At 34.6% G+C, this 18265-nt stretch overlaps 1 protein-coding gene across 1 annotated transcript; it reads left to right on the forward strand.

Annotated features, from left to right (window-relative positions):
- Positions 1 to 11606: 11606 nt before the first annotated feature.
- On the forward strand, positions 11607 to 16719 carry LOC134709472 (uncharacterized). Its single transcript, XM_063569631.1, has 5 exons — positions 11607 to 11721; positions 12529 to 12753; positions 13918 to 14176; positions 15515 to 15554; positions 16118 to 16719. The coding sequence occupies exons 1-5, from the start codon at positions 11682 to 11684 to the stop codon at positions 16652 to 16654; spliced, it is 1101 nt and encodes a 366-aa protein (XP_063425701.1). The 5' UTR covers positions 11607 to 11681; the 3' UTR covers positions 16655 to 16719.
- Positions 16720 to 18265: the final 1546 nt, after the last annotated feature.

Consider the following 18265-nt stretch of genomic DNA (forward strand, 5'->3'; position numbering starts at 1 on the left):
TTTATACGCCAAACGCGCGTTTCGTCTACATAAGACTCGTCAGTGACGCTCAGATCAAAATAGTTAAAAAGCCAAACAAATATAAAGTTGAAGAGCATTGAGAACCCAAAATTCCAAAAAGTTGTGCCAAATACGGCTTAGGTAATCTACTCCTGAGGTAAGAAAATCCTTAGTTTTTCGAATAAAATCAAAGTTTTGTAAACAGAAAATTTATAAAAATTACCATATAATTGATATTCATGTCAACACCGAAGTGCTGACTACTGGGCTGGTGATACCCTCGGGGACGAAACGTCCACCAGCAGTGGCATCGACCCAGTGGTGTAAATAGTTATCAAAAGTACCAGGATTATAATTTTATACGCCAAACGCGCGTTTCGTCTACATAAGACTCGTCAGTGACGCTCAGATCAAAATAGTTAAAAAGCCAAACAAATATAAAGTTGAAGAGCATTGAGAACCCAAAATTCCAAAAAGTTGTGCCAAATACGGCTTAGGTAATCTACTCCTGAGGTAAGAAAATCCTTAGTTTTTCGAATAAAATCAAAGTTTTGTAAACAGAAAATTTATAAAAATTACCATATAATTGATATTCATGTCAACACCGAAGTGCTGACTACTGGGCTGGTGATACCCTCGGGGACGAAACGTCCACCAGCAGTGGCATCGACCCAGTGGTGTAAATAGTTATCAAAAGTACCAGGATTATAATTTTATACGCCAAACGCGCGTTTCGTCTACATAAGACTCGTCAGTGACGCTCAGATCAAAATAGTTAAAAAGCCAAACAAATATAAAGTTGAAGAGCATTGAGAACCCAAAATTCCAAAAAGTTGTGCCAAATACGGCTTAGGTAATCTACTCCTGAGGTAAGAAAATCCTTAGTTTTTCGAATAAAATCAAAGTTTTGTAAACAGAAAATTTATAAAAATTACCATATAATTGATATTCATGTCAACACCGAAGTGCTGACTACTGGGCTGGTGATACCCTCGGGGACGAAACGTCCACCAGCAGTGGCATCGACCCAGTGGTGTAAATAGTTATCAAAAGTACCAGGATTATAATTTTATACGCCAAACGCGCGTTTCGTCTACATAAGACTCGTCAGTGACGCTCAGATCAAAATAGTTAAAAAGCCAAACAAATATAAAGTTGAAGAGCATTGAGAACCCAAAATTCCAAAAAATTGTGCCAAATACGGCTTAGGTAATCTACTCCTGAGGTAAGAAAATCCTTAGTTTTTCGAATAAAATCAAAGTTTTGTAAACAGAAAATTTATAAAAATTACCATATAATTGATATTCATGTCAACACCGAAGTGCTGACTACTGGGCTGGTGATACCCTCGGGGACGAAACGTCCACCAGCAGTGGCATCGACCCAGTGGTGTAAATAGTTATCAAAAGTACCAGGATTATAATTTTATACGCCAAACGCGCGTTTCGTCTACATAAGACTCGTCAGTGACGCTCAGATCAAAATAGTTAAAAAGCCAAACAAATATAAAGTTGAAGAGCATTGAGAACCCAAAATTCCAAAAAGTTGTGCCAAATACGGCTTAGGTAATCTACTCCTGAGGTAAGAAAATCCTTAGTTTTTCGAATAAAATCAAAGTTTTGTAAACAGAAAATTTATAAAAATTACCATATAATTGATATTCATGTCAACACCGAAGTGCTGACTACTGGGCTGGTGATACCCTCGGGGACGAAACGTCCACCAGCAGTGGCATCGACCCAGTGGTGTAAATAGTTATCAAAAGTACCAGGATTATAATTTTATACGCCAAACGCGCGTTTCGTCTACATAAGACTCGTCAGTGACGCTCAGATCAAAATAGTTAAAAAGCCAAACAAATATAAAGTTGAAGAGCATTGAGAACCCAAAATTCCAAAAAGTTGTGCCAAATACGGCTTAGGTAATCTACTCCTGAGGTAAGAAAATCCTTAGTTTTTCGAATAAAATCAAAGTTTTGTAAACAGAAAATTTATAAAAATTACCATATAATTGATATTCATGTCAACACCGAAGTGCTGACTACTGGGCTGGTGATACCCTCGGGGACGAAACGTCCACCAGCAGTGGCATCGACCCAGTGGTGTAAATAGTTATCAAAAGTACCAGGATTATAATTTTATACGCCAAACGCGCGTTTCGTCTACATAAGACTCGTCAGTGACGCTCAGATCAAAATAGTTAAAAAGCCAAACAAATATAAAGTTGAAGAGCATTGAGAACCCAAAATTCCAAAAAGTTGTGCCAAATACGGCTTAGGTAATCTACTCCTGAGGTAAGAAAATCCTTAGTTTTTCGAATAAAATCAAAGTTTTGTAAACAGAAAATTTATAAAAATTACCATATAATTGATATTCATGTCAACACCGAAGTGCTGACTACTGGGCTGGTGATACCCTCGGGGACGAAACGTCCACCAGCAGTGGCATCGACCCAGTGGTGTAAATAGTTATCAAAAGTACCAGGATTATAATTTTATACGCCAAACGCGCGTTTCGTCTACATAAGACTCGTCAGTGACGCTCAGATCAAAATAGTTAAAAAGCCAAACAAATATAAAGTTGAAGAGCATTGAGAACCCAAAATTCCAAAAAGTTGTGCCAAATACGGCTTAGGTAATCTACTCCTGAGGTAAGAAAATCCTTAGTTTTTCGAATAAAATCAAAGTTTTGTAAACAGAAAATTTATAAAAATTACCATATAATTGATATTCATGTCAACACCGAAGTGCTGACTACTGGGCTGGTGATACCCTCGGGGACGAAACGTCCACCAGCAGTGGCATCGACCCAGTGGTGTAAATAGTTATCAAAAGTACCAGGATTATAATTTTATACGCCAAACGCGCGTTTCGTCTACATAAGACTCGTCAGTGACGCTCAGATCAAAATAGTTAAAAAGCCAAACAAATATAAAGTTGAAGAGCATTGAGAACCCAAAATTCCAAAAAGTTGTGCCAAATACGGCTTAGGTAATCTACTCCTGAGGTAAGAAAATCCTTAGTTTTTCGAATAAAATCAAAGTTTTGTAAACAGAAAATTTATAAAAATTACCATATAATTGATATTCATGTCAACACCGAAGTGCTGACTACTGGGCTGGTGATACCCTCGGGGACGAAACGTCCACCAGCAGTGGCATCGACCCAGTGGTGTAAATAGTTATCAAAAGTACCAGGATTATAATTTTATACGCCAAACGCGCGTTTCGTCTACATAAGACTCGTCAGTGACGCTCAGATCAAAATAGTTAAAAAGCCAAACAAATATAAAGTTGAAGAGCATTGAGAACCCAAAATTCCAAAAAGTTGTGCCAAATACGGCTTAGGTAATCTACTCCTGAGGTAAGAAAATCCTTAGTTTTTCGAATAAAATCAAAGTTTTGTAAACAGAAAATTTATAAAAATTACCATATAATTGATATTCATGTCAACACCGAAGTGCTGACTACTGGGCTGGTGATACCCTCGGGGACGAAACGTCCACCAGCAGTGGCATCGACCCAGTGGTGTAAATAGTTATCAAAAGTACCAGGATTATAATTTTATACGCCAAACGCGCGTTTCGTCTACATAAGACTCGTCAGTGACGCTCAGATCAAAATAGTTAAAAAGCCAAACAAATATAAAGTTGAAGAGCATTGAGAACCCAAAATTCCAAAAAGTTGTGCCAAATACGGCTTAGGTAATCTACTCCTGAGGTAAGAAAATCCTTAGTTTTTCGAATAAAATCAAAGTTTTGTAAACAGAAAATTTATAAAAATTACCATAGAATTGATATTCATGTCAACACCGAAGTGCTGACTACTGGGCTGGTGATACCCTCGGGGACGAAACGTCCACCAGCAGTGGCATCGACCCAGTGGTGTAAATAGTTATCAAAAGTACCAGGATTATAATTTTATACGCCAAACGCGCGTTTCGTCTACATAAGACTCGTCAGTGACGCTCAGATCAAAATAGTTAAAAAGCCAAACAAATATAAAGTTGAAGAGCATTGAGAACCCAAAATTCCAAAAAGTTGTGCCAAATACGGCTTAGGTAATCTACTCCTGAGGTAAGAAAATCCTTAGTTTTTCGAATAAAATCAAAGTTTTGTAAACAGAAAATTTATAAAAATTACCATATAATTGATATTCATGTCAACACCGAAGTGCTGACTACTGGGCTGGTGATACCCTCGGGGACGAAACGTCCACCAGCAGTGGCATCGACCCAGTGGTGTAAATAGTTATCAAAAGTACCAGGATTATAATTTTATACGCCAAACGCGCGTTTCGTCTACATAAGACTCGTCAGTGACGCTCAGATCAAAATAGTTAAAAAGCCAAACAAATATAAAGTTGAAGAGCATTGAGAACCCAAAATTCCAAAAAGTTGTGCCAAATACGGCTTAGGTAATCTACTCCTGAGGTAAGAAAATCCTTAGTTTTTCGAATAAAATCAAAGTTTTGTAAACAGAAAATTTATAAAAATTACCATATAATTGATATTCATGTCAACACCGAAGTGCTGACTACTGGGCTGGTGATACCCTCGGGGACGAAACGTCCACCAGCAGTGGCATCGACCCAGTGGTGTAAATAGTTATCAAAAGTACCAGGATTATAATTTTATACGCCAAACGCGCGTTTCGTCTACATAAGACTCGTCAGTGACGCTCAGATCAAAATAGTTAAAAAGCCAAACAAATATAAAGTTGAAGAGCATTGAGAACCCAAAATTCCAAAAAGTTGTGCCAAATACGGCTTAGGTAATCTACTCCTGAGGTAAGAAAATCCTTAGTTTTTCGAATAAAATCAAAGTTTTGTAAACAGAAAATTTATAAAAATTACCATATAATTGATATTCATGTCAACACCGAAGTGCTGACTACTGGGCTGGTGATACCCTCGGGGACGAAACGTCCACCAGCAGTGGCATCGACCCAGTGGTGTAAATAGTTATCAAAAGTACCAGGATTATAATTTTATACGCCAAACGCGCGTTTCGTCTACATAAGACTCGTCAGTGACGCTCAGATCAAAATAGTTAAAAAGCCAAACAAATATAAAGTTGAAGAGCATTGAGAACCCAAAATTCCAAAAAGTTGTGCCAAATACGGCTTAGGTAATCTACTCCTGAGGTAAGAAAATCCTTAGTTTTTCGAATAAAATCAAAGTTTTGTAAACAGAAAATTTATAAAAATTACCATATAATTGATATTCATGTCAACACCGAAGTGCTGACTACTGGGCTGGTGATACCCTCGGGGACGAAACGTCCACCAGCAGTGGCATCGACCCAGTGGTGTAAATAGTTATCAAAAGTACCAGGATTATAATTTTATACGCCAAACGCGCGTTTCGTCTACATAAGACTCGTCAGTGACGCTCAGATCAAAATAGTTAAAAAGCCAAACAAATATAAAGTTGAAGAGCATTGAGAACCCAAAATTCCAAAAAGTTGTGCCAAATTCGGCTTAGGTAATCTACTCCTGAGGTAAGAAAATCCTTAGTTTTTCGAATAAAATCAAAGTTTTGTAAACAGAAAATTTATAAAAATTACCATATAATTGATATTCATGTCAACACCGAAGTGCTGACTACTGGGCTGGTGATACCCTCGGGGACGAAACGTCCACCAGCAGTGGCATCGACCCAGTGGTGTAAATAGTTATCAAAAGTACCAGGATTATAATTTTATACGCCAAACGCGCGTTTCGTCTACATAAGACTCGTCAGTGACGCTCAGATCAAAATAGTTAAAAAGCCAAACAAATATAAAGTTGAAGAGCATTGAGAACCCAAAATTCCAAAAAGTTGTGCCAAATACGGCTTAGGTAATCTACTCCTGAGGTAAGAAAATCCTTAGTTTTTCGAATAAAATCAAAGTTTTGTAAACAGAAAATTTATAAAAATTACCATATAATTGATATTCATGTCAACACCGAAGTGCTGACTACTGGGCTGGTGATACCCTCGGGGACGAAACGTCCACCAGCAGTGGCATCGACCCAGTGGTGTAAATAGTTATCAAAAGTACCAGGATTATAATTTTATACGCCAAACGCGCGTTTCGTCTACATAAGACTCGTCAGTGACGCTCAGATCAAAATAGTTAAAAAGCCAAACAAATATAAAGTTGAAGAGCATTGAGAACCCAAAATTCCAAAAAGTTGTGCCAAATACGGCTTAGGTAATCTACTCCTGAGGTAAGAAAATCCTTAGTTTTTCGAATAAAATCAAAGTTTTGTAAACAGAAAATTTATAAAAATTACCATATAATTGATATTCATGTCAACACCGAAGTGCTGACTACTGGGCTGGTGATACCCTCGGGGACGAAACGTCCACCAGCAGTGGCATCGACCCAGTGGTGTAAATAGTTATCAAAAGTACCAGGATTATAATTTTATACGCCAAACGCGCGTTTCGTCTACATAAGACTCGTCAGTGACGCTCAGATCAAAATAGTTAAAAAGCCAAACAAATATAAAGTTGAAGAGCATTGAGAACCCAAAATTCCAAAAAGTTGTGCCAAATACGGCTTAGGTAATCTACTCCTGAGGTAAGAAAATCCTTAGTTTTTCGAATAAAATCAAAGTTTTGTAAACAGAAAATTTATAAAAATTACCATATAATTGATATTCATGTCAACACCGAAGTGCTGACTACTGGGCTGGTGATACCCTCGGGGACGAAACGTCCACCAGCAGTGGCATCGACCCAGTGGTGTAAATAGTTATCAAAAGTACCAGGATTATAATTTTATACGCCAAACGCGCGTTTCGTCTACATAAGACTCGTCAGTGACGCTCAGATCAAAATAGTTAAAAAGCCAAACAAATATAAAGTTGAAGAGCATTGAGAACCCAAAATTCCAAAAAGTTGTGCCAAATACGGCTTAGGTAATCTACTCCTGAGGTAAGAAAATCCTTAGTTTTTCGAATAAAATCAAAGTTTTGTAAACAGAAAATTTATAAAAATTACCATATAATTGATATTCATGTCAACACCGAAGTGCTGACTACTGGGCTGGTGATACCCTCGGGGACGAAACGTCCACCAGCAGTGGCATCGACCCAGTGGTGTAAATAGTTATCAAAAGTACCAGGATTATAATTTTATACGCCAAGCCAAAACCAATTAATAGTAAAAAATCATGCATCAGAGACTAAAATCGACTAAAACACATCACCTGGATTTAGTATTTTAACGTCATTAATAGTCAAAGAAGACATGACTTGTGCAATGCCAAAAATAAATGTATCGACAGGTAGTAGTATAGTGAAGAGCGACTTCTAAAGAAATAAAAGTTAACGTGGCTGTGTCCCCTATACATCTCGCCTCAAAAGATAATGAAATTTAGTTATGTTTTAATTTGCTAATGACAAAATCAATATTAGTGCCAATGTGAACTATATTCAGAGATCTAATTACAATATTGGTACGATAACCCTTACTTATAAGTTTGTTTAAAGGTTCGATGAGTTTACAAGGATCACATAGTGATTTCCTCGCTTTAAGTACAATATTACCATAAAATTTAGGATGTGAAATACCATTTTTAATAAGCTTTCTACAGGTATAGCCAAATTTACTAATCAAATCTTTGTATCTATGAAAGAATTTAGTAAAAGTTTTAAGTAATTTATGGTATCGAAATCCCTGACACAACAATTTACCAGTGATGCATTGATTACGTTCGTTACTTATTGTTCCTTGACCTTAAAATACACAGCATCTACAATGAGACAAATATTTCGCCGATGAACATAATTAATAAAATGTTGGAAAAAGAGTGTCCTTCCGATTAACGAAAACTGCGTTACTTTTGAATCAAGGTTTTTTCGTCTGTCCGGAGAACACAACTCAAAGTAAGGCGTGTAACCGGTGGGCGATGGAGGGACGCTTTTCTACGGGAGAATGTACATTTGCACGTGTTTTTCGATGAAATGTGTTCTAAGAGTAAAAAAAACGTAAAATTTATAATGGCAAGCTGACCTCGTTATATGCCGAACTTTCGACAATAGAAAAACAATTAAACTCTTTCAAATTAAAGTCTGCTGACTGTCAGAAAAATTTAAGGTTGTATAAAAAGTAAAATCACAAAAAAACTGAACTCAAGAGGAAAATCAATTTGGAAAGTCCATAATCACATGGCAAAATCAAAAAACAAAACGCATCAAAAACGAATGGACAAGAACTGTCATATTCCTGACTTGGTAAAGAGACAAATACAGCCTTAAATAAGTACATTGAAAACCTACAAAGCCCTCTAGTAAATAATGGTTAGACAATACCAGAGTGTAAAAGTAGGAAACAGTCAACTTAAAAGATAAGTATTCCTAAGGAGAGGGTTAACAAGGCTCTATGGTTTGCTAAATCGTTTGGGGTTGATTAACAAGAGTTAAAGGGAGTCGACGCAGCAGGTTTTACGCATGACCTCTTAAAAACACACCACTTGTTGGCAGGTATGATCATATGCCAGAGAGGGAGCAGTCTTTTGTATGTTCTATACAAATTTAGTGTTACTGACGATGCTTATCATGAACTTGCTGTGTACAATAACGGACTTCCAAGGTCGTACTTGATAAAACAATGTCGTCAGGATAACAAGGATATGTGCACAATAAACTCAGACCCCTGGTCAAAGTTCGGGTGCTCAACTCACGTTGAAAGAAACTCTAGATAGACTTCTTACTAGATATAGATTTAGACATGATATAGAGGGCTTAGAGATACCTGTCATTCAAATAAAGTTTGCAGCAGATGGTGATAAAATGTCTCGGATGTCAAACTTTTTGGTTTTATCGCTGGCTGTTTTGAACAGCGGCGAGGAATTCATATCAGTATTTGGGCAACATACACTCGCTATTGTTGATGGGAAAGAAGATTTTATATCAATACAAGAATCTTTATCAGATATTTTCAAGGACATAAACAGTATTTTGGCAAAAAAAATAATGAAATGGCTATATCCCATATCAGTCTTCGAGTGGTCAAAAATACTTATTACAGTTATTTTAGGAGGGGCTATGAAGTTTTTATTGATTTCACTAGGTTTAAATGAGGCCAATGTAAATTTTGCGTGCCTTAATTATAAGATAGAAAAGAAAAATAGATACGAAATCAGGAATCAGAACATTGTTTTGACATTAATTTTGCTTGACCACAATAGTTTTGTTTCTCGAAAAATTTGGGGTCAGAATATGTTTTTTTAAGTTAATGGTCAATAATCCCTTGTTATATTAGTGTACTGATGTGAATAGATATGTACTGATATGAATAGATATATACTGGAATCATTTTCAAAAAGTAACTATGTATTTAATCATGCCAACGTATATGTTTTAATACAAATGTCAGGAAATATATCGGTGAAACAAAAAATTCAAAATTGCACTTGGACTCACTATTCATGCACCAGTAATTCTATTAATTAAAAGTGTCCATGCATCATCTAAAATGTCCGTGTAACACCCGTAAATGTACTGTTTGTCTTTAACAGCTCTACTAGGGACAAAGTCGTACAACACAGTTTATCTAAAAAAATACAAGGAAAGTTCTAGTGAAGAGGGAAAATGGTTGCACAAACTTTTTAGACATTTTTTTTCTTCCGGATTCAAATGTCGAAGATTAATTTTTTGACGATATGATGGCTGAAGCACCTTAAGAACCTACATGTTTCAAATTTCGTACTTCCTTACAGAAAATTATGCAGTAGTTGAATCCCGATTTCCACCGGTATTATGGACAGAGCAGTCATTACACAATAAACGTACGATAAATGATCAAGACTCATTCCATGCCAACTTTAATGACGAGGTCAACTCGACTCATCTCAGCTATTTTTGTCATTTTGAAGAGAATCGTTGAACAACAGTCAGGGAATTACATTAAGATTCGTTTTATTGATTTTATAGTCACCGACAGTTTGTCCATGTATAATATAATAGTATTGTAAAACTATTATATTATTTCTGTTGAAATTATTCTGTCGAGAAAGACTTACCTTTGTTTAATTGTTAAATAATCAATGCAACCAACATGTAATCACTTGTATGAACCAACATGTAATCACTTGTATGAAATTGAACTTATAAATTGTACTGCTCAAATTATTGGTCGGCATAATCGACCATTAAAACTTTGTATTGTATTGTATAGTTTGGGGAATGTAACCAGTGGAATTCCTCAAGGCTCTGTATTGACACCAATATTGTTCGTTCTTTTAATTAACGACTGGCCAAACGATGTTAAATTTAGAGGAAACGCGCGTCTTGCGAATATACAAAAATGAAGTCCTTGTAGCAATGATGAGTTTATTTATATCAGATTTATACTTCTTCGCAGACGATACCAAAACTCGATGTCCTATTTGATTGGAGCAAAATTTGGCTATTGAAATTCCACCCAGACAAGTGTAAAATTTTACCGATTAGTGGAAGGAATACTACACATGAAACTCCAAACTACACGATGAAAAAGTATTTTACATTGTTATTTAAGAATATGAAATTTTAACCGGACGTGAGAGGCGTGCAATGAAATATAACGATAATGGATGATGAAGTAGAGCAGAATTATAATGGTGCAACAGTACAAGCGTTCTGAAGATCCAAAGATATCCATAGGTAAATGTGCTATGAAATGACTTTTTAACTTTAACCATAATAGAAAATAGGACTTTAACTCTGCCCGGTCCAACCTTGAGGTCCCAAGACCAGATAAATGAGGAGGGAAGTCATCATAAATATTCTTTTTAAAAAGCGCCAATTTTCTTTGATTTAAAGCGCAAGTGTCCAAAAAAGTGCTTATGTCCTATGAAAAGCGCAAACTTCCCGCACCAGTTGCGTTAAATCCCCTCGAGCTCACTTGTCCCCTTAAAAGTGCATTCAGGATCAACTTTTTTTCAATTAATGTACCATTATTTATCTTTGCAAACAATATTATTCAATTAGTGGGGCACAGGACTTCGGTGTTTTCTTAAAAGCTTTCTCCCCAAATGGGCCGGGTCCTAAACACGTATATTTACTGAATGGACATCTACACTTTTGATACACGTGAGAGTGTTCATTTTCGATTTATGAGTTTGACTGTCCCTCTGGTATCTTTCGCACCTCTTTTAGACAATAAAGGATCATAAAGCAAAGTTATTTAGTTTATAGTCGTAGGTCCAGAATTTTCTCGCAGCACCTTTTGTCTAAATAACAAAGGTATTTTTCACCTGAAGGATTTTAATATGTGTCGTCCCATACAAATGTTTGTTTCAATTATATCTAGTTCACTCAACCCTTATGGCAATAGGTTTATATGGTTTATAATGAAAAAGATTAATTACATTATATATTCCCGTATACAGTTTTGTTCATTCCGTTTAAAAAAAAAGGAGTTTACCTAAAAGATGAACCGGTGCTTCGGCAAATAGTTCATACATCTATGCATAGAGACCATTTTTTATTTAAATTCTCAAGATACTGTATGATAATGACTAATATTGTTTTTTTTATATCTACAAATGATAAATGGCAAACATTGTTTACAATGCAGTGAACCATGAAAAGATGAAGAGTGTCACCATGTAAATATTTATCATATTTACACACCTTACACGATGTCGTGAAACAATGTACTTAAATTTAATGACATATGATAAAACAATAGTTAAGACGTGACTTAAGATGGCTGCTAAAAAATGTAGTCAACAGCCATGCTGCAAACGTAAGTTAATTAGGATAGTTAAACTTGTGTGTATGATACATGGAAACAAAATAAAAAATATCTTTTTAAAATTTATTCAATTTGATAGGTAAAAAACACAATTCAAAGAAAAAACTGATTTGTCGGTTGTGAAATACAACAGAAGATGAGATCACTGGTTCCTATTCAGATATTATACAAGTACATAGGGCAGAAATTGAACAGAAAACACTTATTAAATACAAAGCATGTTTGTTTCTTGATAATGTATAATTATACTAAAGTTTTTTCATATATATCGTATATAAGTACCCTTTGTATTGCTTGTATATGAAGTATATTTCACGCCGAACAACAAGCTACATAGACACCCCAAAATGAAATTAAATCATTATAATCAAAAAGAAAGATGTGGTATGATTACCAATGAGGCAGTCCCCGAAATGATAATTGTATTTTGTAAAACAATTCAAAAGAGAAAACTAACGGCATAATTTAGGGGAAAAATTGAACCCAAAACAAATATATAAAACAAATAACGACAACCACGTACTAACAGGCTGAGCTTGACATGTGACAGGTACAAACATACAGTAAACGTATGTGTCGGGGTTAAACATTTTAATGGTATTCCAACCCTTCCCCTAACCTGGGACAGTGGTATAACTGTACAATGAATAGATACTACACTGTGGACGTGGCCGGGTACTTGTATATCCCAACAACTTGAAGACCAAAGTACAGATCTGAGAGTACTCGCATTTATTAACAGCTTATAAAACAAAGCATGCGTCCAAGACTAAACTTCCTTTCATTCAATTATTTCAGCTGTAAATTATAACCAGTGCATTGATATGTCATGTTGGACTCTAGAAGATAGACGTTACTGTAATATTCCCATAAATATCAAATCTATTGATTGTTTCTGCGTGTTACACGAGCGAAATTGTTTTTTTGAGGAAGATCTGTTTGGATATGACATCGACGAAGATCAACACTATATATGGGTTGATGGTGGATGCAATGGAATATTTCGAGTTTGCAGTAAACAAGGTATGCTTATTGATGTGTGCTGGTCTCTTAATGTGTAATACCAGTAAACTAAAGTACGTCACATCCGGTTGCATACGAAAGTTGTAGGTATTTAATTCTATATTTCATTGCAGTAAATTATTTCGGGGTCTATCAAAGCACCATTATTATTTTTTATTTGGGGTTTCTAATGAATATTTAAGAAACTTAAGGTAACATGAACATAAAGCTTGAACACAGGTAAGAAATGACATTTGATTGGTTAACAATTCATCCAGTGTTGGTGATTATCTTGTATGCAAAGAAATATTGAACAGATATATCATGTTATGGAGGGGTATTTATGGAAATACTAGTCAAAGGACTGAAATTTCCCGAGACTGCGTTTACTTTTAATCGTCACGAAGATAGTCACATAAGTACATATAAACAGTCAATGTGGTTGCTATGTTTATTACATGTATTTATATATGTTATTTGTATAAAAGAAACCTGTATTATAAAGTTTAATAAAATATTGTATCGCAAGAGAATATAATATGTTACTGCGAGCAACGAATCCTATTTCTGTGTTTGTTAAAGCCTTTGAATTTAGAGAAGAAATATGTTCAATTCGGCCGACCAGGGCGAGGAAGAATTAATATATTCTTCCGATTTAAATAAATTAGGATGGCTAACAGTTTCTAACAAAAATTTAATAACAATGCTTAAACAATCAATCCGACTATCAAATCATAAATTTAAAAGACCTGTATTCCATAACTTTTGTGCCTGAACACTTGAAAGGCAAAATTTTGTATTTCCTTATGTCATTAAGTTTTGATCTTATTAATATATATCAAGGGTAATATAAAATGTAAAGATGGAATAAGAAATAACACAGCGATTTTCTTCATGATAAACAAATTAGTACATTGAATCACACAGATGACAACAAAATACACATAGATTACCGTTTTGATATCTTCAATGGTAGCTCGATTATTTCCCCTGAACATACCGATATCTACATGGTTGCGTAACGTCCGGTGGCGAGTATTGCATGCATGTTCAATACGACGGAATATACGGAGTGATACTTAGCGTACCGATATCTTCATGGATAGCTAAATTGATGTACCGATTGTCTATTTGTATCTTCAAGTGCTTTTACAAGTGATAAATATTTCCTTTTCCTCGTTACAGTATCCAACAACAACTTACAATGTCTGTCGAGAAATAACATCTTTAAACCAACGCACAGGACACCACGACCAACAAGAAAGTATACACAAGGTGTAAAGAACAAGAGTAGCACAACACCACCACGTTATATAGGAAGCACAACAGTTTTACCAAAACAACAGGAAGCTAAAACCAGTTCCACAGGGTTGTTGATAGTACTTCCGTTAGTTATATTGGCTGTTTTAGTAGCAGTGATATTACTAGTTTACAACAGGAAGAGGTACCAGTATACCACATCTTACTGAATTTGCTCCTGTATTTTTATTTTGAATTACCATTGTTTGTAAAATGCAAGAAAATTGTATAGAATGTTTTGAAGATTCTTAGTAAAATACAAAAAAATAAACCTTCGAATAAAAACATACAGATACGAATAACGCATGGTAAATCTAGGCTTACTTGGTTCAAAACCATCCTTACGTACGCACAAACTTCCCCTTTACTTATTCAGACAATATTTCGCTAATCGTTAACACATTCACAGTACAGCTGAATGCGCACTTACTTAAACAAGAAAATAAAAAAAAAATATGAATAGTATCATGAAAATTTGCTCGCTAGTAAAGGAACTTTTCTAAGGTATCAAATTGAAAATCTGTTTGGATGGATACTGCCGCAGAATCAGAATCAACACTATTACTGGTTTCATGAAATCTCATTATTAAAATAAGCTGGTTCTCGGCTTACTTCTACACTTTGTTCATATTAAGTAGCGTACGAACACAAGCGGATGTCAGTTTAATTATAAAACTAGAAAGCAGATGTATTTTTGAAAAATCAGAAAATAAATAAAAAATTAAGACCATCGTAATAGTTAACCAACTTGACTGGATTAGTTTTATGTCGCGCCTGTAGGTTTTGCTGTTAAAAAGTGTTAAATTTAATTCGAGTTATTATATCATTTTTACAACACTTTTCAGAGACTCAGTTCTATTAACATCATTACAATAAACGGCATAATCAAAAATTGATACCGTCATACTTTTATTATTACGAGAAAAAAACAATTAATTACTGATGAAATGCTGATAACGGCTGAGAAATTTTGTGGAATTTTGTGAAGGTATCCCAAAGTAAATATATGTGGTATCTGTATATACATGTAGTTCACCTATTTTTACAGTTTGTACACCTTTTTTCGTATTTTTTTTTAGAATCAGACAAACGTTTCAATTCTGTGTTTATTGGAAAAAAAGTTTGTAATGACAAAATTGATATTGCCCTTCAATTTTCATTTTATACAGTGAACATAATTTTTGATGTCTTAAACGAACAATATTTTAACTTGGCAAACGTTGTCTTATTAACTATCATACCGCATGCAAGTATCTCCTTACCTTTACACAAAAAATAAATGCTAGCATAAGCTTCGTTAAGCTGAAGCTTCAATGAGATGATCGTTCGCTCAGATTTAGTTTTTCCAAAATGAAATGTGATTTTGAACAATGCCATGTTAAAATCAAAAACATAGAAATCAGTTCTTCAAAAATAAAAACTTGTTTTCAAGTGGTCTTTCCCTAATTTTGTAACATGCTCCAATCAATTTGTTTATTTATAGGTTAAGATGTAAAAAGACAGCAGTGAAAAATAAAGCTAAGGTACATAAAATAGTTATCATACGCCCAGTGTAGAAACGGATGTGTACAGAATTGCGTGTCGCTTGGTGGCGTAGTCAGGATTGTATGAGGGTAAACTATGTCTTTATGAGAGAGCAGTTCCATCCACGAATGAACAGTCTTACAATAATTTCCGATTTTCTAATATTAAATCAAAACAATTTTTCCAAGTGAAGCATATCAAATAAAAATTCGAGAGCTTTATTTATGTCAACTTAGGCATTTCGTGTACGGTATATCTAAAACTTCGAAATTCTCAAATATCTCTATTTATACAAATGTTCGTTTGCATTGACAGTTCTTTGACAACATAAAGTATATATAACGTCTGAGATTTAAAAAAGAAAATGCTGTATGATTATGCTCGAATATCAAATTTCTAGAAAAACAACAAATACAATTAATTATATAGAGTTACAAGATTTCAGAAAATGGTTAAAAAGCTCAACAAGCTTGACTCTTGCATTTTTCTCTTTAAATGAAAACCCAGCATTTTATTTTTTTCCATAGTACATCTTCTAATATAGTGTATGTATATATTACAGACAGATGAAGACAGGCCTTACATGGAGAGTATAAAATTAGATCATGATATCGTATACGATGAGATTCGGCCTCGCCAAACTTCCGGTCAGGAGAAAAGAAAGAGTCAAATTCCAATTTACAACATTTGTAGTGATAACATGGACACGAATACGGATGCAGACAAAGTGACAAATGCTAATTATTACGTGCTGGAGAGAGATACAGTTCATCCGAACGTTAGAGTACCGGCGAAAAGAGATTTAAGCAAAACAAAGTCTGACAGACAAGACGGCAGACCAATTCCACTACCAAGAAGAAAACTAACTGGCAGATTATCGGTGGAGGAACAGGCAGGTTATTTTGTTCCTGTGGATGTTAAGAAGCCAGATGTGGATAAAAATAAAGTCACTGGGAATGAGTACTTCATTCTTGAGAAGCAAAGTAATGATAATGAAAACCGTTATGTGCGAGACCCTGGCTTTGCTTTTAAACAACCAAACAGAAATGTGGAATATTTTGTTCTAGAAAAAGAAAACGGTGGGTTTACTGAGACTTAAAAAAGAATGGAAGATTATATATTTTTTTATGTTTTCTTGATTATTGCGTATTTTCAAAGAATTGTAGTGTTGCTTTATTTTGTACGATAATAAAGACTCAACTATATTATCCGAACTATATATGTACCTATATATATAAAAAAAACAAAAAAAAACGATGTGGCATGATTGCCAATGAGAAAACTATCTACCTAAGTTCAAATGAAGTGGATGATAGAAATTATAGGCAACTGTACGGTCTTCATACTTCATACTGTACTTTATAAAATATACTAAGCGGTTTACTAGTTTTCCTCTTTCCTACAAGATAAGATAAGATAATTTTTATTAACCAATCATGGTGCCCAAAATTTGAGCTATACAATCAAATGAATGAATTACAAAATAAAGCACAGAAAATGATTAGAATGATTAAAGTACATTTAGACAACAACAACAAAAAACACATGAATACACATTTACACTAATTAACCTGATATAAACCAAGTTATTGACAAAACTTAGTTGTTATGGGTGCAACTGTGACCTGGAGAAATTACAAGATGTCTGTAAATAACGAATATACCAATTTATTGAGGATGTCAACTAGACCAATAATTATCGTCTATAGATGCGTCAGAAAGTCTATTGTCATGTACCTATCCAGGTTTTCAGACTGCAGTACGATTTTCTTTCCTGTCCGTAGGTTCTAGTAGCATTATCTGTTTTAATGGGAATTTGTGCTGTATAAATCTTTTTTTAAAGTAATTATTTCATTTAAATTTGTTAAACTTTACATGTGCGCTTATCTTTGCTATCATTTATGGTCTTTTTTCTGAATACAGTAGGCTACAGCTGTCCGCTTTCATTATTTACCCTCCGATAATTATGGGCTTCATTACGAGTGAGTATTGAATTACGCTTGATATCAACTCGAGTTATTTAATTTCAATTTCAAAATAAACGAGCCTTCGAATTCAGCGAGTTTATTATAATTACTATTAAATAAAGACATATCAGAGAGTTTAATAAGACTTAGTGTAGTTTGTGTGCAGAGACCACTACACTCTTCGAACACTGAAAATTTAAATCAATGCTCCATTGTTTTCTAACAATAGGCTTGCTAGTATGTTTTGGTAAAACAAAACGGTAAAAGTGCGTAGTTTGTTAAACTATATTTCAAGTCTAAAGCAGATTTAAATTATTTGATTCATAGACATAGATAATATGAATAAATCGAAAAAAATATTGAACATTTATTTCCCGTTATTATGCGGAAGATATGAAGATTTGTTTGCCCCAGAAAATCATACACAGGAAAAATATTGTTCTCCTTCTGTGAAAATACTTAATACTCGAGGGTATCAATTTTCGTGGTTTGATTTCTTTTCGAACTCATTTGAGACAGAATTCATACAAAAACGTCTCAAAGGTAACAGGAATAGGCATCTTCCTATCTTGAGACGAATAGAAAGGGCATCTGCTATCTAAAGACGAAAAAAATGCATCTTGCTATTTAGCTAAATTCTATAATTTCATTTTCAGATATATTGATACTGACTAACCTATCACTCGATAGCCGCCACATTTTAGTGGAAATACTGATTGCATCTCGTATATCCGCATTAACTT

Source organism: Mytilus trossulus, chromosome 1 (assembly GCF_036588685.1).
Source record: "Mytilus trossulus isolate FHL-02 chromosome 1, PNRI_Mtr1.1.1.hap1, whole genome shotgun sequence".
In the NCBI taxonomy this organism is placed as follows: domain Eukaryota; kingdom Metazoa; phylum Mollusca; class Bivalvia; order Mytilida; family Mytilidae; genus Mytilus; species Mytilus trossulus.